The sequence below is a fragment of the Perca flavescens genome, chromosome 8 (assembly GCF_004354835.1).
Source record: "Perca flavescens isolate YP-PL-M2 chromosome 8, PFLA_1.0, whole genome shotgun sequence".
In the NCBI taxonomy this organism is placed as follows: Eukaryota; Metazoa; Chordata; class Actinopteri; order Perciformes; family Percidae; genus Perca; species Perca flavescens.
In genome coordinates, this window is record NC_041338.1 from 39,187,668 (window position 1) to 39,209,926 (window position 22,259).

Below are 22,259 nucleotides of genomic sequence, written 5' to 3' on the forward strand. Positions count from 1 at the left end.
CACAGCAAGAATCATCGTCAACATTTATATTATATAAACCAGACCACTCTGAAACACACGGCGAGAATCATCGTAAACATATATATTATATAAACCAGACCACTCTGAAACACAGCGAGTATCATCGTCAATATTTATATTATATAAACCAGACCACTCTGAAACACAGCAAGAATCATCGTCAACATTTATATTATATAAACCAGACCACTCTGAAACACAGCAAGAATCATCGTCAACATTTATATTATATAAACCAGACCACTCTGAAACACACGGCGAGAATCATCGTAAACATATATATTATATAAACCAGACCACTCTGAAACACAGCGAGAATCATCGTAAACATTTATTTTATATAAACCAGACCGCTCTGAAACACACAGCGAGAATAATCGTCAACATTTATATTTATATAAACCAGACCGCTCTGAAACACACAGCGAGAATCATCGTCAACATTTATATTATATAAACCAGACCACTCTGAAACACAAAGCGAGAATCATCGTAAACATATATATTATATAAACCAGACCACTCTGAAACACACAGCGAGAATCATCGTAAACATTTATATTATATAAACCAGACCACTCTGAAACACACAGCGAGAATCATCGTAAACATTTATATTATATAAACCAGACCACTCTGAAACACACAGCGAGAATGATCGTCAACATTTATATTTATATAAACCAGACCGCTCTGAAACACACAGCGAGAATCATCGTCAACATTTATATTTATATAAACCAGACCACTCTGAAACACACAGCGATAATCATCGTCAACATTTATATTATATAAACCAGACCATTCTGAAACACACAGCGATAATCATCGTCAACATTTATATTATATAAACCAGACCACTCTGAAACACACAGCGAGAATCATCGTAAACATTTATATTATATAAACCAGACCACTCTGAAACACACAGCGATAATCATCGTCAACATTTATATTATATAAACCAGACCACTCTGAAACACACAGCGATAATCATCGTAAACATTTATATTATATAAACCGATAAGACCACATTTATATTATATAAACACACAGCTGAAATAATCATCATCAACATTTATATTATATAAACCAGACCACTCTGAAACACAGTGAGAATCATCGTAAACATTTATATTATATTAACCAGACCGAGAATCATCTCAACATTTAAACACAGTGAGAATCACAGTGAGAATCATCGTAAACATTTATATTAATATAAGCCAGACTGCTCTGAAACACACGGCGAGAATCATCGTCAACATTTATATTATATAAACCAGACCACTCTGAAACACAGCGAGAATCATCGCCAACATTTATATTAATATAAGCCAGAATGCTCTGAAACACACAGCAAGAATCATAGGCAGGAGTACGCGGCAGGTAGGGGCGTAGCTTAGGGGTAGTGGAGCGGCAAGCAGGCGCAAGCCCGTCAAACTGAACTTTTCTCTACGCGAGCAACGTGCAGCGCAAATCAATGAACAAGAGACAGATTCTTCTATTTGTGAGTTCCACTAACATATCAAACTGTTTTCCAACAGTTATCAGGACATGGACAGCGGGGCTTCTGCTGGACTGGATGTAACGGTAACTACTGTAAGTACGACTATGCTAAACTAGAAAATGCATTTCCTGCACAAAATGCTTGTGAATGCTAAACAGCTAAATTGCTAAACTGAACTGCTGGCTTTAATGTGTACGAAGGTAAAGCAGTGAGAATAGTTGCAAAAGTGGGACTGGTTTAAATTAGTATAACTTTCAATGAAATGTTAAATAACACCAAAAATGTATGAAACCAAAGTGGAATATTTTTATATTTTTTTGAAAAGTTGTCACTAGGTTTTGATTTATAAATTGTGTATGACCAGTAAATATTGTGGGCATGAGAGCAAATTATAGAGTTTTTAAGATGATTTTTCAAGGCTTCCCACTATAGTGATGTCATCACCCTCTAAGTCATGCAATACTCCATTATAAGCCCAGAAAAAGCCTGAATGAAACACTTGACTTAAATAGTGATGCCACAAAAACTGTAAACGATATCACAAAGCTGAAAACAACTGTGATAGCTAAAGGTTTCGTGAGTAGTTTAAAGTTTGACTGGCGTCTGTAAGTGAGAGTATGTGGGAGGAGAAGCATTTCAAAAAGGAAGAAGCCTGAAGAGGATTTGAAGATTGCTCCATTGACTTTAATGTAAATTAAAAAAAATGAAAAAGCTTAATATTTTAAGTATAAATAGCAAAACAAAGTTGAAGAAGTCCCATCATGTGCTTAAAGTTGCCCTGCCACATGTATTTCATGACTTTGTGGTGATGTTTGAAGGTCTACCATGGACTCTGTAACTTGGTTACCTTGTTTCAAGCCATTCTAGCGGGGTATAGAAAGCCTGCAGGAAGACTCAGCTCAATTTCTGACAGTTCTCATTAATATTCAACAAGCTAAGCTGTTTGAATATGATTGGCTAACAGCTAGCCAGTGAGAGCCTGGCTGTCAGAATCCTTTACCCAGCCCAACTGGGCGAGCTCATGAATATTAATGAGCTCAGGCAGTGTGATGTCAGACTGATCAGCTGTTGTGATTCATTTTCACATTCACCACATAACACAAACACATATGGACCTGACAGATTTCAAACAATACAAGTAAAAACGGTTTTGTATGGCAGGGCACCTTTAATGAAGTGAACATTTAGATATTTTAATGTTTTTTGTAGCTGTTGTATGCCTGCCTGCAACCAAAGAAATTTGAAGATTAAAGAATCGGATATGCTGCTGAATCAGCATTCACACAATTAGCTAACTTTAGCTACCAACAGCTAACTGTCTGGTTAGCAAAGACGGGGACTGTTTGTTATGAATGGACCTGTGATTAGGAAGATACGATACCCCAGTCAGCTGATCTAGTTCAGTTGATACAGCAGTGGACAGAATCCCCATGGTTACCATGAAATGAGCGCCTGTCGTTTACTGGCGGAGCGTTGTTCACATGAGAGCCCGCGGAACCAAGCGAGTAGTAGGCCACTGCGTTCCCGATGGGCTGAGACGTGATCGTGTTGTAACCGACCTTTGAGAAACAGCGAGACGTCCTCCAGCTGTGGGATGTTGTCGTCACGGTAACCGCAGTGCTTGCTGAGCAGTGGCAGGTTCTTCAGGTACTCTCTGCAGGCATGGGTCGGGTACAGCTGGGTCAGCTCCCGGAACACCACGCCCCAGGTCTGGACCTCCTCCGCAGTGTACTCTATATGAGGGATGGGCTGCCCGCTGCACGCAGGACACACAACCAGAGACACACGGTAGAACCAGAACCACAGACACAACCAGAGACAGAGACACAACCAGAGACACACAGTAGAACCAGAACCACAGACACAACCAGAGACAGAGACACAACCAGAGACACACGGTAGAACCAGAACCACAGACACAACCAGAGACACACGGTAGAACCAGAACCACAGACACAACCAGAGACAGAGACACAACCAGAGACACACGGTAGAACCAGAACCACAGACACAACCAGAGACACACGGTAGAACCAGAACCACAGACACAACCAGAGACAGAGACACAACCAGAGACACACGGTAGAACCAGAACCACAGACACAACCAGAGACAGAGACACAACCAGAGACACACGGTAGAACCAGAACCACAGACACAACCAGAGACACACGGTAGAACCAGAACCACAGACACAAACAGAGACACACGGTAGAACCAGAACCACAGACACAAACAGAGACAGAGACACAGACACAACCAGAGACAGAGACACAGACACAACCAGAGACACACGGTAGAACCAGAATCACAGACACAACCAGAGACAGAGACACAACCAGAGACACACAGTAGAACCAGAACCAGAGACAATTAAAGAACCAGAGACAGATATACATCACTTCCAAGCAGAGACATGTCAGAACACAATTCTGTCACTTGTTTTGACTTTTTTTTAATGTCTTCTTTAGCATTTTGATGCTTTTTTTTAAACAATTAAATGCTATTTTAAGCGTGTTTGACCCTTTTTCAATGTGTCACAAACTGGCTCAACACGACACTGTCAATTACTGAAAACTACAGCTATATTGTGATTGGTTTAGAGAAATGCCAATGAACCAGAGCACGTTTTTCTCCCATCCCAGAATGCTGTGTGGACTAGACAGACCCTCCTCCACAGCACTGTGGAGGAGGGTCTGGACATGAGAGACTATATACATTACATGCTAAGATATGCTAAAGTGTTTACAGTAAAGTTATAGATGAGGAAGATGCTGATGAAGACGTGTCACATTTGAAGCAATAAAAAAATCTTTAAAACTGAGAAACATATACGATACTTACAATTTATAATTCATGGCCACTTCCACAAAGTATTTCCTCCTCTGACGGTAAACTTCATCTTTAAAGCCCTGACAGGAAGAACAGGTAACAGGTCAGAGGTTTAGAAACATTCACATATTATATTTACATATTAAAAGTATATGTGTATATTTATATACATATGTGTGTATATGTGTATGGATGTGTATATATGTATATGTGTAAATGTGTATACAGTACAGGCCAAAAGTTTGGAAATCACCTTCTCATTCAATGCGTTTTTTTTATTTTCATGACTATTTACATTGTAGATTCTCACTGAAGGCATCAAAACTATGAATGAACACATATGGAATTATGTAATTAACAAAAAAGTGTGAAATAACTGAAAACATGTCTTATATTTTAGATTCTTCAAAGTAGCCACCCTTTGCTTTTTTTGATAACTCTGCAAACCCTTGGTGTTCTCTCAATGAGCTTCATGAGGTAGTCACCTGAAATGGTTTTACCTTCACAGATGTGCCTTGTCAGGGTTCATTAGTGGATTTTTTTTCATTATTAATGGGGTTGGGACCATCAGTTGTGTTGTGCAGAAGTCAGGTTGGTACACAGCCGACAGCCCTATTGGACAACTGTTAGAATTCATATTATGGCAAGAACCAATCCGCTAAGTAAAGAGAAATGAGTGGCCATCATTACTTTAACAAATTAAGGTCAGTCAGTACGGAAAATTGCAAAAACTTTGAATGTGTCCCCAAGTGGAGTCGCAAAAACCATCAAGAGCTACAACGAAACTGGCTCACATGAGGACCGCCCCAGGAAAGGAAGACCAAGAGTCACCTCTGATGCTGAGGATAAGTTCATCCGAGTCACCAGCCTCAGAAATCACAAGTTAAGAGCAGCTCAGATTAGAGACCAGATGAATGTTCTAGCAGCAGACACATCTCTAGAACAACTGTTAAGAGGAGACTGAATCAGGCCTTCATGGTCAAGTAGCTGCTAGGAAACCACTGCTAAGGAGAGGCAACAAGCACAAGAGATTTGTTTGGGCCATGAAACACAAGGAATGGACATTAGACCAGTGGGAATCTGTGCTTTGGTCTGATGAGTCCAAATTTGAGATCTTTGGTTCCAACCGCTGTGTCTTTGCGCGACGCAGAAAAGGTGAACGGATGGATTCTACATGCCTGGTTCCCACTGTGAAGCATGGAGGAGGAGGTGTGATGGTGTCGGGGGGCTTTGCTGGTGACACTGTATCATCTGATCTGAATGTAATGTCCTGTGCCTTCAGCAAGAGTCTGACCTCACTGTTCATCCATGGCTTCTTATTAGGGAAAGTGGTAATCTGTTTGAGGGTGGTGAAACTATTGATATGAGAGTTGATACAGTCCAGAACGGAGTGGAGTCAATGTCCGTGTGGGAGTCCTGGGTGGCCTGAGTTGCGAACGCTGTCCAGTCAGTGTTTTCAAAATGCTGCTGAAGTGCCTCAGGCCACACTTTGACCGTCCTTAATGTTGGTTTCACACGTTTGATGAGAATATAAAGTATATATATATGTATGTGTATATATGTATATATGTATACTGTATGTGTATATGTATATGTGTATATGTGTGTGTGTATGTGTGTGAGTGTGTGCGAGGATAAGTGAGGCGTACCGGATGGTCAGCGTCCAGCTCGGATCCGTACATCAACACTCGGTGAGAACACTGATCCAACTCAGAGATCTTCATCGGGAACCAGGGAACATCATCTCCCTCTGATTCAGACACAACAACACATACATATATAACATATTCCTGTAAATTGTAACTTTTATTTTAAAATATTTACAACTTTTTACTCAAAATATTATGATTTCTTTCTCAAAATATTTCAAAATGCATCCTCGAAATATTCCGCCTTCATTCTTAGTTTGATTGATTCAAAAGGTTAGCTAAATGATGTAAAAGCAACTCTGTGTTGAGTGTGTTTGTTCAGACAGTGTGTGTGACAGCGATGACATCACAGACCTTCATCGGCACTGGCCCAGGCGTTGGGCGGCGTGTTGACGGAGACGATGTTAACGGCGTCTCGGAGCAGCGTCAGCAGCTCGCTGAACTCTCTCTGGCTGCAGTTGCACACGGCCAAGATCTCCACCTCACTCAGGACACGCCGGGACGCACGGGACTCGATGTGGGACAGGTTCACTCGCTGCTCCTACAGGGGAGGGGTGAACAAAATAATATGGTTAACTCGCTGCTCCTACAGGGGAGGGGTGAACAAAATAATATAGTTAACTTGCTGCTCCTACAGGGGAGGGGTGAACAAAATAATATGGTTAACTTGCCGCACCTACATGGGAGGGGTGAACAAAATAATATGGTTAACTCGCTGCTCCTACAGGGGAGGGGTGAACAAAATAATATGGTTCACTCGCTGCTCCTACAGGGGAGGGGTGAACAAAATAATATGGTTCACTCGCTGCTCCTACAGGGGAGGGGTGAACAAAATAATATGGTTCACTCGCTGCTCCTACAGGGGAGGGGTGAACAAAATAATATGGTTAACTCGCTGCTCCTACAGGGGAGGGGTGAACAAAATAATATGGTTCACTCGCTGCTCCTACAGGGGAGGGGTGAACAAAATAATATGGTTAACTCGCTGCTCCTACAGGGGAGGGGTGAACAAAATAATATGGTTCGCTCACTGCTCCTACAGGGAGGGGTGAACAAAGTAATATGTTCACTCGCTGCTCCTATGGGGGGGGAGTGGTCAAAATAATATGGTTCACCCACTGCTCCTACAGGGAGGGGTGACCAATGAATGAATAAAGTTATTTTTATAGATATAGATAGAAGAGTGAACAGGGACGTGTTACCTGGAAGATTCTCAGAGCTTTGACCAGACAGCCCACTTCATTCTTCAGAGAAAACACTACCGCTGTTTTCCCAGAATCCCCGGCGCTCTCTGTGTCCGGCGTCTCGCTGATGGGACAGAAGGACGGACGCCTCGACTGGACCGCCCCCAAAGCAACCACACAAACACACAGACAGAAAACAGACTGAACCCTGGGAGAAAAAGCTGCTTAAAAATGAAACTGTAGCTGACAGGAGAGCAGATCTGCCTTCTCAGATTAAAAAGATCCACCAAACGGCTGCGGGCAAAACCATCTCGTTGGCCGGCTGTTACACACACACACACACACACACACACACACACACACACACACACACACACACACACACACACACACACACACACACACACACACACACACACACACACACACACACACAGACACAAAGACACACACACAGACACGCACACATACACACACACGCACACATATACACACACGCACACAAAGACACACACACGCACACACACAAACACAGACACACACACACAGTGTAACACAGACACACACAGACACAAAGACACACACACACACACACACAAACGCACACATATACACACATGCACACACACACAAAGACACACACACACAGACAGAGACACACACACAGTGTAACACAGACACAGAGAGACACACACAGACACACACACAGACAGACACACACACACACACACACACACAGACACACAGACACACACACACACACACACACACACACACAGACACACACACAGACACACACACACACACACACACACACACACACACACAGACACAGAGACACACACACAGACACACACACACAGACACAGACAAACACAGACACACACACACACACAGACACAGAGACACACACAGCATCTGTCAGGGTCATGAATAAATGATAATGTGTTTTTACATTAGATGTTATAGTTACTGTTTGGTGTTTTTGCTTTTCTTCCATGAATTAATATTTAAGAATGTGAGTTCCAGTCTGTCTGGGAGGTAAACAGTTGAACATGTGATGGAAGAATAATTAGAGCTGCAGCTTCACAACAAAAACACAATAAACTACAGTTCACCTCACAAAGACCCCCAGAAGAGATCCTACTACACCCCCCCTCCTCATATTGCACATATACTGTATATTCTCCACGACTTCACATTTCCCATTAAATCCTGCTGTGATCAATAACGTATGTATTGCATAATGCCGTATCAAATTAAAGCTATAGCAGCAGTGCTCTACCAGATATTACACATCCTTCACCAACCATACCAGTACACACCAGAACCAGCGGGTCGGATTTAACGTTAACGTTTGGATCAATGGGATTCTGTCCAACGGGACCTTGTTTCGAGATTCATGCAGTAAAAGAAAGGACGTTTTTGTTGCATTTTTTGACGTTTATTTCAGTTTTTTCCCCCCATTGTTTTTTTGGGCTTTTTTTAACGTTTTTTTATTTCTTTTGTGTATATTTAACGTCCCTAATAATTTGTCGATAGAAAATGTATTTCAAAACAGAAACGCTACCCTTCACAATGTATTCAATAGATTAGACATTACATTACATGTCATTTAGCAATGTATTCTATAGATTAGACATTACATTACATGTCATTTAGCTGGCCCTAAGTGCCAGAACATTAGCTTTAAATGAGCAAAACCACAAAGACACAAGTGAAAGTGCAGCTTCTAGAAATATATATACTTTTTTTTCCTCATGTTTATCTGAGGTGTAGTGGTAGGAGATGTGTTTTTAGCCTTTGGTGTTAGATGTGAAGGCTCTCGGCCGTCCTGATGTCAGGGAGACGGGGGTTCTGGTCCAGGTGCGGACCTTGGTTCAGACTTTGAGAAGCGCTGAACTCTACTAACTCCTCCCTCACATGTTTTTTTACGGATAAAAGGGCCCCAAAACGTGGCGGCCTCTAGCTCACCCTGTAAGAAAATGTAGGCTGAGTCCTGCAGCGGCACGGGTTTGAATCCGACCTGCTGCCCCTTGCTGCGTCTCTTCACCCCTTTCATGTCTATCCACTGTCGCTGTCTAATAAAGGGAAAAGCCCCAAAAAATAATCTTTAAAAACAATTAAATAAAAAAAGGGCCCCAAAGAGCTGTGTTTCTCACCATCTGCCCCCCGGTGTGTCTCTGCTGCTGGAACATGGCCGAGTCCAGCGACATGCCCCTCCGGGACCAGTACTTACTGGAGAACATCATCATGGCCGGCTGCATCCGCGGCACCGGGCGCTCCGCCGGGCTCTTCTTCACATGGCCCGATGCCATGGGGTACCAGTGGGTGTACGAGTACCAGGGCTCCAGACTGACAGACGCTCGCACACACACACACACACACACACACACACACTACTGATCGCGCACACACACACACACACACACACACACTACTGCTCACACACACACAAAAACACTACTGCTGCTCAGATTTCACAGTGTTCTCTCTCAAACGAAGTCCAGCTTTTTCCTCAAATTATTCAACTTTTTTTACTAACGATATTCAACTTTTTCTCTTGAAAAGGTCGAGCTCTTTTCTTTCAAAAAGTCTGATTTTTCTCTCTCAAAATATCCTTTTCTTCTTCTTTTCTACTTGTTTTTGCTGAAGGCGTTCCAGCTGCTGGGATGTGCAGGATCCGTCGGTGCTTTGAGCTCCTTTCTCTCCATGAAAAAGCAAACGTGTGAGGGAGGAGATGGAGGAGAAGGAGACAGAGGAGGAGGAGACAGAGGAGGAGGAGACAGAGGAGGAGGAGGAGACAGAGGAGGAGACAGAGGAGGAGACAGGTGGGAGGATCGGAGGCTGCACATATCAAGTGAGGGGTCTGTTGTTTTCTCTCAAAATATTTAGACTTCTTTTGCTAAAAATATTCAACTTCTTGTCTCAAAAGTCTGACTTTTTAACCAAATCTTTAACTTTTTTTTTTCAAACAGTCAAAAACACATTGACTATTTATTTCTTTATTTTAGCAAAACAGGAAGAAAGAAAAAAAACAAGCAAGCAGTCGATGTTAAAGTGTGTAAACTAACATTCAGCAGTTCAATAAAATCCTTCAATGAAAGATGGTTTAGTTTAAATGTCAGACTGACTTTCACCTCCAAATGTCACACATGAAAAATGATGTCATGTCATCATTGTTTAAGTAAAGCCCCCCCCACATACACACACACTAAGTCAAAAACTGTTTAAATTCCAAGCAGCTGTTTGAAGTGGAGGATTGTTAAAGTGGGCGGAACCAATGTGCCGAGTTTCTGAGTTTTGTGACTGATGACCTACGACCACGGACAGGAAGAGAAATGGACAATGTGACGTCGTCGTTTTCCTGCAGAAACCAGTGAAGTCTATTAAAAGTCCATTTTCAGGGAGCGGCCTGAAGGCCCCCCCACTGTAACAGCGTTCGCCCCATGTAGGCTGAGTCCTGCAGCGGCGCCGGTTTGAATCCGACCTGCTGCCCTTTGCTGCGTGTCGTCCCCCATCTCTCTCTCTCCTTTCATGTCTGTCACTACATCATAAAGGGAAAAGAAAAAACAGTCACTTTTCCGGTGATGGCTGAGCGTTACTGCGCAGCCTCCAACTGAGCTCGTCTGCACGCCAGGAGCGGTTCACAGCCGGGGAGACCGATGTAAAAGACAGAGAAGTGACATTGTGTGGGGATGGGAGAAACCCACCCAAATTAGCTTCCATTAAACTGCCGTGGAGAGAAATTGGCACAATTGTTTCCACGGCGGGCATCCCCAGCAGATCGCACCAGTGCCCCAAGCGCTACAATGATGTCAGAAGACGGGGGAAGTCCAAGCTTGCTGGCAACACACAGACATGCAGAACAACTGGAGGTGGCTCTGCCTCTACTCAGGACCTGAGTTTATCGGGTTTTTTGCCCCCAGCGGCTTGAAGTGAATTAGGCACTGGTTATGGTTGTGGTTAGGTGCCTTGGAGGCAGCGCTGCCTGGAAGGAGCTGTTGGGGGCAAAAAACACCATCGAGCAGGACCTGACCCCAGCAGAGGACATCGCTCCCCCCCCCTCACCGCTCAAAACTTTAAGGGATTTGGAGGCTTGGAAATCGGCACCCAACCTAATACCGCTGTCCAACCCCAAGGTAGACCTATACATCTAGTTCACATACATAGAGATTTGTCATGAAAATCTTTTTAACCGTTATTGACATGAAATAAATGTAACACAGCCATACAATAAATCAAAACAATGTAACGCAGCTTTGCAGGAAGAAGACTCTGGCTCGGGAGCAGTGTGCACGGGCCAGCTGAGGAGGCAGTAAACCAACAGCCCAACCACAAGGTGCAGAGGAACCAGACCCACTACACTACCGTGGCAGCATGGTCAGACCGGAGGACCACCTGTTCCTGCAGCTCCAGCAAACCAGGTTTGACATGCTGGAGCGGGAGCTGGTCGGGATGCGGCAAAGCATAAATGCCCATCTTCACCGGGTGGCGATGTTGCTGCTCCTCTCGGGCGCATCTCCTCAAGTCTGGAGAGGATTGCTGCAGCCATGGAGCGTGGGCCTCCAAACGCACCACCTGCTCCTTTTGTGCCTCTTGACCAGGAAATAGTGGCCACGAAAACACCCCAAAAAAAAATGTATAAAGAAAACAACATTGCAAACACAGAAAATAAAAATGCAGCTGAAAGCCGACGTGTGGCAACAGAGCCATGACACACCGCAAAAACTAGGGAGATGGATGCTCGCGCCAAAAATCTCCTTGGTGTTTCAGGGCCTTAACATGTGTGCAGTTCATTTGTTCCAAGTGCAACTTTACACCGGATGTTTACAGGACTGTGCTGAGCAGACACCAAGGGCGTAGCTTTGGGCCCAACATGTGTCAGTTCCTTCCACAGAGGGATGAGTCTTTGTACCGAGGTAGTTTCCGAGGGATGAGTCTACGTACCGAGGTAGTTCCAGAGGGATGAGTCTACGTACCGAGGTAGTTCCCGAGGGATGAGTCTACGTACCGAGGTAGTTCCAGAAGGTGAGGTCCAGCAGTCGGAGGAGAGTGTTGAGCTGGATCAGCTGAGTCTTCATGCCCTGCATCTGCTCCTCAAAGTTCTGGTGCTGCAAAACAACGCCAACTTATAATATATACATATACACACACATACACACACACACACACACACACACACACACACACACACACACTCACATACACTGTATATAGTTTGATTGTAAGCAGGCAGTAGATGGTTGGACTCACCATCTGTTGAGTCTGTGATATTTTAATTCAGCTTTACACAATGTGCCTATGGCTTTCGACTTGTCTACGAGCCGTCCGGGAGTTTTGGAAAATAAAAAGCTTCATTCAGAATTGTGTTGCTGCTGCATTTCTCCATCATGCTGCAGCCTGCAGCAGGAGGATGAGTTAGGACAGGGGTGTCAAACTCAACTTCCCAGAGGGCCACACTGGAAAAGAGAATCACAACAAGGGCCGGACATGTTTAGTTTATTGACATGCTTTTATTTAAGAGAAAAAGTCAAATATCTGTGACTGTATTATTGCCCGTCTCATATAGTCTTCTCACTCACAGTTTGGTCGACAAAAACCCCCAAAAAGTAAAAAAAAATGTCAATGCCTTTTCCCCCCCGTTGTTTTGGTTGCCTTTGAAATCTTTTTTGGCGATTCTAGTTGATGGCTATTCTTAGCCATCATAGAAAAGAATCGCCAAAAAAAGAGGGGTTAGAGCCTGTTAGGGTTAGGGCCTGTTAGGGTTAGAACCTGTTAGGGTTAGAGCCTGTTAGGGTTAGAGCCTGTTAGGGCCTGTTAGGGCCTGTTAGGTTTAGGGCCTGTTAGGGTTAGGGCCTGTTAGGTTTAGGGCCTGTTAGGGTTAGGGCCTGTTAGGTTTAGGGCCTGTTAGGGTTAGGGCCTGTTAGGGTTAGAGCCTTTTAGGGTTAGGGCCTGTTAGGGTTATAGCCTTTTAGGGTTAGGGCCTGTTAGGGTTAGGGCCTGTTAGGGTTAGAGCCTGTTAGGGTTAGGGCCTGTTAGGGTTAGGGCCTGTTAGGGTTAGGGCCTGTTAGGGTTAGAGCCTGTTAGGGTTGGGGTAGGGTTAGAGTTAATGGTTAAGAGTTGTAATTTACTGGCACTGGCCTATTGATCTGAATCAAACAGGAGGAAATTGGAAGGGGTGTTGTGAGATGATGAGGGATTAAGTCACTAGGTTCTAAGTGTAGGGGCAGCTCTCTTGACCCATAATCCGGGGGACAGGGGTAATAAGGCCCCAAGAAGGAAAGCAAATGGAAATATTTGGCCAATGAAATGGGGAAAAAAAAAAAAAAAAACGGGGGGGAAAAAGAGGGAGCATACAATGACAACATGCAAAAAGAAGAAAAATTGATAAGTGCTGGATACAAAGGTCAGTAAAAAGACATGCAATCACATATAGCTGACCATAAAATAAATATATAATATATAATATAAAATAATATAAATAAATAAATAATTCATAGATATATATATAATTTATAAATAACTTACAAATGTAATGAAAAGAAGATAAAATAAGTGCTTGGTAATCAATTCAAAGAGAAGCATGCAAAACACATCTAATAATTAATAATAAAATCCGGTGCATAAGGAAATGCCCCCCCAAGGAAAAAGGTGGTCTCATTGGGGTGACTAATTTCGGTGGATTTATGGGTGTGGATGCAGAGTAGGATGGAGAATAGATAATGGAAGGGATGTACATGGGAATTTATTTTTCCTTTAAACCTGTGGGTGTGATGGTCCTGAGAAGGTGAATCCAAATTCTTTCTGCCCTCTTCCTCTGCCCCACAGTCCAACGGTCATTGGATTCTAGGCCAGAGATGATGAGGTGATTGGTTGGGTGTTGCTGGAAATGTATGACTAGTGGTGTGGTGAGTTTACCTTGTTCAATATTGTAAATATGTTGTTTGAGGCGTATGAGTATGGTATGCTTGGTTTCACCTATGTAATGTTTATTGCAGACAGTGCATGTAATAATGTAGACGGTATTGCTTGTATGAAGGGAGTAAGACTGGAGGATTGGGTGGGATGTACGACTGTGTGGGTTAAAAATAAATTTCCTGTTTTTGTAAAAAGCGTTGTGTTGAGTGTTAACTGGAGGTCTATGATCTGTGAATTGGGAGTGAACAAGTAGGTCTTGGAGATTTTTTATTTTTACGATAGGCAGAAATAGTTTTATGGTTGGTAAATGCTTGGTGTTGTGTTTGTAAAATGCTGTAATTGTGTTTAATGTAGTGGTGTAATCTGGTTGTCTGTTGAGAGTAAGTGGATACAAACGGAATAATCGGGAAAGGAGTTTGGTTGGGGTTAGGATGGGGGTGAGAGTTGAGGTGAGGATAAGGGTTAAGGTCAGGGTTGGGGTTTGGATGAGGGTGGGGGGTAGGACACAAACCTTGGTTAAGGTGAGGGGAGGTACGATTAAGGTTAGGGTGAGGGCAGGAGTGGGAATTGGGGTTAAGGTTAGGGTGAGGGTTGGGGTTAGGTTGGGGATGAGAATTGGGGTGAGGATGGAAGTTAGGGTTAGGGTTTGGATGGGGGTGGGGGGTAGGACACAAACCCTGGTTAGGGTGGGGGGAGGTACGATTAAGGTTAGGGTGAGGGCAGGAGTGGGAATTGGGGTTAAGGTTAGGGTGAGGATTGGGGTTAGGTTGGGGATTAGAATCGGGGTGAGGATGAGGGTTGAGGTTAGAGGAAGAATATGGGTGGGGGGTGGTAGGATACAGACCCTGTTTAACGTAGGGGGAGGTACAACTGGGGTTGAGTTAGGGATGTGGGTAGATAAGGGAAGTAAGGTTGAGGTTAGGATGAGGGTGGGAATGGGGATGAGGGTTGGGCATGAATTAAAGTTGGGGTAAGGGTTGGGGTTAGGGGGAGGATAGGGGTGAGGGCAAGGGGCGGGATATAGACCCTGGTTAGGGTGGGGGGAGGGGTGGGAATGGGAATGGGGGATAAGGAGGGGATTTTGGTTGGTGGGAGTGGAAGGGGTAGGTATAGGGTAGGGGGCGGGATGCCGACCCTGGTTAGGGTGGGGGGAGAAACTGTTAGGATTAGGGTAAGGGTTGGGAGGAGGATCAGTGATGGGATGTGAATCTTGGTTAAAGTTAATAATTGAGGCTAATGGGAGAGTTGAAGGTGAGGTAGCCTGTGCATTGTGGACCTGGACTGATGTTGAAAAGTGGGTAGAGCGAGTGGGGGCGAGGGCGGCCAAGGTGCTGTTTTTGATGGAGCGGAGGAAGCGTTTACTGTAACCTCTAGTTCTGAGGATGGTAATAAGGTGATGGCCGACTGGAGATCTGTATGGTGGGAGGAAAGGCGGTGAAACCAGATAATTTGTGACTTTATGATGCCCTTGAAAGTGTGTTTGGGGTGATAGCTAGATTTATGAAGAAGTGCATGTGTATCTGTCGGTTTAAAGTAAACCTTGGAAAAGAGGCCATTGTGTGTTGGGGTAGTGGGCTGAAAGAAGATTGTGGTGTCTAGAAAATTTACCTGTAATGGGTCTATTATGTGTTTTACTTTTATGGAGGGGTGATGATTGTTAAGAAGGTTGAGAAACTGTGGGAAGAGGGAGATGTCATGTGTCCAAATACCGAAGATGTCATCCAGAAAGCGAAGGTAAAGTAGGGGTTTGTGTGGGAATTTGGCAAGTGCCTCTCGCTCCCACTCGCTCATGTATATGTTGGCGTAAGATGGTGCAAAACGTTGACCCATGGCTGTCCCATGAATCTGAAGATAATGTTTGTTATTGAAGTCGAAATCGTTGTTAGTAAGGCAGAGTTCTAAAAGTTGTAAGATTTCCTTGTCTGGTTTTAGTGGATTGGGGTATTTTTTGAAAACTGTTTTGACTGTCTGTAATCCTGTTGTAGTATTAATGTTTGTGTAAAGACTATGTCGATGGTGAAAAGGTGTGAGTGTTGGGGGACAACCATGGGTCGAATTATGTCTAGGAAATGATAAGTGTCCTTAATGTAGCTGGGATGTTGAGTGGAGAGGGGACCTAGGAAGTGTTCAATGTATGTAGAGATATTGTAGGAAGTGCTGTTGCAGTCTGAAACTATGGGTCTACCGGGAGGAACCTCACAGGGAATGGTCCAGGTGTGGGGTTCTTTATGGATTTTAGGCAGAAGATAAAAAAATCTGGGGCGTGGGTGTTGGGGTCCAAAAAGATGGTCTCTTTGTTTGGCAGTGAGGATTTTTATTATTGTAAAGTGATTGGATGATGTCCCTGAGTTTAATTTGAGTTTGTGGTTGAATGCTTGATTGAATAGATTGATAATGGTTAGTGTTGGATAATTGTCTGTTAGCTTCAATTAGGTATTGGTTTCTGTCCATGATGATAATTTTAGATCCTTTGTCGGCTGGTTTAATAATGATATTTGGGTTATGACAGAGTTGTGAGAGGGCCCTGCGCTCCTCAGCCGACAAGTTGTCCGGAATCTCTGGTGGTGGTTGATATGAGCGGAGGGTTTGTTTATTGTTTTTAATGAATTTATTAATCAAAGGGTCGAGTTGGTGATCAAGTGGTTCCCAATTGGATGGTTGGGTGAATGGATGAGGTGGGCGTGATTGGGGATGGTGGTGGAAATAACAAATAAGTTTGATACGTCTATGGTATTTATGAAGGTCTCTGTGAAGTTCCTCCCAGTCATAACGGGGTGGCCGTGGAATGTAGGAGAGTCCCCTCTCTAGGAGTGAAAGCTGTAATGATGATGGGGTGAAAAGTTTAGATAGATTTAGGATATTTGAAGGAGAGGTCCAATCCAGGTCCCTGTGTGTATTAGGGTCAGGTGGGGGGTCAGGTGTTGTGTTGGCTTGTGTGGGAGTGGTATTGGCCGGGTTGGTTTTAGAAAAATCTATAAATTTAGCTGTTGGCACCAGTAACTAAAGATGGTCTGGGCTGTGTCGGTGGTCCAATGGATGTTGTCAGATTGTGTGATGAATGTATCATGTGGTATTTCAGCTAGGAAGGGGAGGTGTGTTGCTATGGTATTGTTGATAAGTTTGAGGTTTTTCTGTTGTGTATTAGTGAGATGGGGAGAGTGATTTATGATGGGGAAGTAGATGTCCACGTTCGGGAATGTGTCTATGGCCTGTTTATAGAGGGTTCTTAATTGCTTGCATGAAGTTTGTCTGGGGTCTTCGTCTTTATTGTTGAGTCCAACGGAGAAGATGACGATTTGGGGGTGAGGGTTAGGGATGGTCTTTTTGCAGATTTCGATGAAATGGTAGAATTTAGCCCCTGGATAACTGTCAAGTTGAATATTGGAATTGGAGTGGGGTGGAATGCGGTTAATGTTTGAGTCACCTAGAATAAGAACAGATTTATTACTCCTGAATGACCAGTCTGTGACCTTCCGGGTGGGGCGAGCTATATGGTATGTAGGTTTATGAGTGTGTGTGGACGTGGATAGATAGGAAGCCCTAGTAGGAAGGTGGAAAGTTGGGGTCTGGATTACAGGGTGGTCGGAAACCAGGGTAGCAGGGTGAGGCGGGGCGGCCACCGGAGGTCGTTGTGATGAGGGTTCAGATTGAACTTTCTCAATTAGGGCAGTTTTAGCCTTCTGAGTGTTTGTCATCATGAGGGTTCCCGCTCCATCACAGACCGAGGACTGGGTGTCCGGGGTATACCCCGCCAAGCACAAGGTCCCCTGGACAGTAGCAGCACCTACCGATGTTTGGGAGAGAGGGAAAATGATGTCATGGGTGAGGGTAGAAACATTGGAATTGTGAGAGGATCCAAAGATGAATGGGGTTGGGGGTGTCTCAATATGATTTGTCTGAGTTAAGGGTATGTGGATTTCTGCTGTGAGATGGATGTCCCTTTTCTTAGAGGTGGGGGCTGATTGCAAAGTGGTGGAAGTGGTGGTAGTTGTTTTTGTTGGGAAAATGGACGTTGGACTGGAGGGTTGTTAGGGCCTGTTAGGGTTAGGGCCTGTTAGGCTCCACGTGAAGCCCAGTGAAGTGAAAATCATGAATCAGTGAAAAAAATGTTTACGCATTTTAATCACACTTATTTTTGCACCGCGGGACGTTTCTCACTGGATGAGTTTCGGCGGACCGATTATACTGGAGCACCAACTAGCGTTCATGGCTTCAGACCTTTTATATATGTCAATGCTTCAGACCTTTTATATATGTCGATGCTTCAGACCTTTTATATATGTCGATGCTTCAGACCTTTTATATACGTCGATGCTTCAGACCTTTTATATACGTCGATGCTTCAGACCTTTTATATACGTCGATGCTTCAGACCTTTTATATACGTCGATGCTTCAGACCTTTTATATACGTCGATGCTTCAGACCTTTTATATCGTCGATGCTTCAGACCTTTTATATCGTCGATGCTTCAGACCTTTTATATCGTCGATGCTTCAGACCTTTTATATACGTCGATGCTTCAGACCTTTTATATACGTCGATGCTTCAGACCTTTTATATACGTCGATGCTTCAGACCTTTTATATACGTCGATGCTTCAGACCTTTTATATACGTCAATGCTTCAGACCTTTTATATACGTCAATGCTTCAGACCTTTTATATATGTCAATGCTTCAGACCTTTTATATATGTCAATGCTTCAGACAACAACAAACCACAGTGAACATGAACGAAGAAGCTGATGAGACAGCTTTGGTTGGCTCCGAGGACATTTTGTAATAAAAAACGAACGGAGGGAAGCGTCGATTAGAGCATGGTTGTGTGCATGCTATGCAACAAGGAATCCTCATATCACCGCAGCACATCAAGCCTCAAGTATCACCTCGACGCAAAACATTTAGCAGCTAGCGTTAGCGTTAGCCCGACTCCGAGTACAAGGACCCTCACCCAACCTACACTCCACCAGATGACTGGTTTAAGGACCAGGGTAACTAAGTCTGAATGTACTTGAAAGTATTGTGTTTTACTTAAAAAAAACATAGTTTACAGAAGGTCTACCTACCTATAGGCTACCTGAATTTCTGAAATGTACTATATTTCTAAATATGCTATTGCTACACTTAATGGCAAAAATTGCACTGGTCTGCTGGATTTGGTTGAACCAAAATAAACAATATTGTGTTGCTTAAGCTTATGTATTCAGTCATTATTCAATGGTATACTAAAAATCCATGTGAAAAAAATTACTTCTCACTGTTCTCAGGTAAAATATTTATGGAATTAAAATGCGATTAATTTTGATTAATTACAAAGCCTGTAATTAATTAGATTAATTTTTTCAATTGAGTCCTGGCTCTAGTATATATATATATATACAGTATATATATCTCAGACAATCAGCCAGAGCACAGAGACAGATCCATATTCAGCAGTAGAATAAACATGTTTGGTGTAAATGTCAGCCTGGCTCCTCTCCTCTAAATGTCACCCAGAGTCTTTCATGTGTGTGATGGATGGATCCTCCTGAAATATCAGCTGATATCTGTTCATAAAGCTCCATCAGAGCCACAACAAAGCAGCCGCCGCCAAGCCCACCTTTCATTTCCTGTTTGGCAGGAAATTGTGCCGCCTGCGGCTGATTGGCCGATAGCAGCGAGCGATCCGGCCGCCATCTTTCTCTCTTATCTTGCTGAAGCAACTGTCACTCAACGAGGCGAGGCAGCCACGGACACATGACAGAGAGAACCATAAAAACACACACACACAGAAACATAAAAACAGACATACACACAGACAGACAGACACACACTCAGACACACACACACACACACACACTCAGACACATTCAGACACACAGACAGACAGACAGACAGACACACACTCATTATATGTCAGGACTTATGAAAGAAAGGTGAAAGATGAGGACATGTCTTCCTAAGGTCCTACAGACCTGGTAATAAAGGGTCTCCCACCAATACTTCAAGGAACAGATCAATCTGTTGAGATTTAGTCTAAAGCTATATTTTGGGCAGAGCTGATTTTATGCTACTTGTGAGGACATATTTGGGTTTGTGAAACACTGATATTTCATGTTTAAGGGAATTGTGAAGCCAATAGATACACATTTAATTTCCAAGTTCATGTGACTTATAAATCCCCAGTAATACACAAATAGGGTTTGTTATTGTAATTTGGCTGCAGTTAAATGTTTGAAATATCTGCATTAGAAGCATAGGTGAATGATAAAAACTAAAACTGCTTAATAGTCATGTTCACCATTCAGGAAACCTCTGACATGAATGCTTTTTCTTATTCATGTTGATACAATATTGTAAAAGAGACTTAAGAAAGCTTTTTGAAAAAGGAATGTCATGAATGTCATCTGTTGACTGTTTAAGTATCATTTCATTCATAAATTCGGTAGTAAACGTTTAGAAAACGCCAGATAAGCTAAAGCTAGTTTATTAGCTAAGTGGACATCAAATGACCTGTCCCACATGGAAGATTTTCCAAACATTTCTAGAAGAAATCCACGATAAATGGTGGTAAGTGATTACTTTACTTTACTTTACTACTATTTCCACTTTGCATTACACTATTGGAACTGCACTTGCACAGTGTTGGCACTGACCAGTTAGCATATTAAAGTGACTTAAGTGCCCAAAGGGTCCTTTGCATAATGACCTCGAGCCACACCCCCCCAGAAGCTTTTCTCACCTGGGTCGAACATTGGGAGAGTTAGCGTAGAGTAGCGTTATCAGCTGAATAGCTTAGTGTAGGGGCTAATGGACCCAGGTTTGTATCTCGTAAGTTACCCCACTAATAATGCCCGAAATGATACCAAACTTCTACACTAGTACAAATAGGTTCTGTACTCATAACTAACATCTTTTTGGAGGAGGATTTTTGACACCTTGAGTAGAGCCTACGGGCACATTATCCCCCTAACCCCTTACCAGCCATTTGTGGCATTTCCCCTGACACTGGCCTCCCTGTTGCACTGAGGCGGGCTCTGGCATTTACATCTCTGCTAGCTCGGAGACCGGTCCTGCTGGGAGACCGGGGTCCTGCTGGGAGACTGGTCCTGCTGGGAGACCGGGGTCCTGCTGGGAGACCGGTTCTGCTCTGAGACCGGGGTCCTGCTGGTAGACCGGTCCTGCTGGGAGACCGGTTCTGCTCTGAGACCGGGGTCCTGCTGGTAGACCAGTCCTGCTGGGAGACCGGTCCTGCTGGGAGACCGGGATCCTGCTTTGAGACCGGGGTCCTGCTTTGAGACCGGGGTCCTGCTGGGAGACCGGGGTCCTGCTTTGAGACCGGTCCTGCTGGGAGACTGGTCCTGCTCGGAGACCGGTCCTGCTGGGAGACCGGTCCTGCTGGGAGACCGGGGTCCTGCTTTGAGACCGGGGTCCTGCTGGGAGACTGGTTGATTTGGAGGACTGAGCTCCTGCCTCCCACCCTTTTTCTTTTTTAAACTTTTGTCTTGTGGTTGGTGTGTCCCCTGATTGGTGTGTGTTGGGTCAGTGTGCACTGATGTGTGTTCTCTTGCTGGACCTGTGCTGGGTTGGTTTGTGGGTGGGTGGGGGTTTGATGGGAAGTGGCGTACTGGTTCCTCCGTACGGTGTCTAACCTGTAGTAATAATAATAATGTTGAATTGTTGGGGCTTTGTAAATTATAGAATGTGGTCTAGACCTACTCTGTAAAGTGTCTCGAGATAACTCGCGTTAGGATTTGATACTATAAATAAAACTGAATTGAATTGTCCCCCGGCTTGTTTCCTCTGAAGGCCCTAATACACCGTCGTATCGGTCACACTGGTGGAAAGAAATCATTTATGTAACCACACTCTGTCTGTAGATTTCTCCTAAATTCACCAAAAGCTAGCGTTAGAGAACGCCTCATTTGCATATTTAAACAGAAACCTTGTAGATAAAGAAAATAACTTAATGTCTGATCATCATATCTGTTAGTTAACCTTCTGCACGTCCACGGGAAAAAATGAAAAAATGAATGAACAATAAGCAAATAATTCACACACACACACACACACACACACACACACACACACACACACACACACACACACACACACACACACACACACACACACACACACACACACACCTGTATAATCTTCTAA

The 22,259-nt window shown here is 43.8% G+C and overlaps 1 protein-coding gene across 1 annotated transcript in view; it reads right to left on the reverse strand.

Annotated features, from left to right (window-relative positions):
• Window positions 1–9,463, reverse strand: part of tph2 (tryptophan hydroxylase 2 (tryptophan 5-monooxygenase)) — a 16,774-nt gene extending 7,311 nt beyond the window's left edge. The window contains exons 1-6 of the mRNA XM_028585348.1: window positions 9,359–9,463; window positions 7,215–7,349; window positions 6,367–6,553; window positions 6,013–6,113; window positions 4,376–4,443; window positions 3,091–3,287 (exon numbers count right to left, since the gene is read on the reverse strand). Of these exons, the coding sequence (XP_028441149.1) occupies window positions 3,091–3,287; window positions 4,376–4,443; window positions 6,013–6,113; window positions 6,367–6,553; window positions 7,215–7,349; window positions 9,359–9,463 (793 nt within the window). The remainder of the gene's footprint in view (window positions 1–3,090; window positions 3,288–4,375; window positions 4,444–6,012; window positions 6,114–6,366; window positions 6,554–7,214; window positions 7,350–9,358) is intronic.
• Between the last annotated feature and the right edge of the window lie 12,796 nt (window positions 9,464–22,259).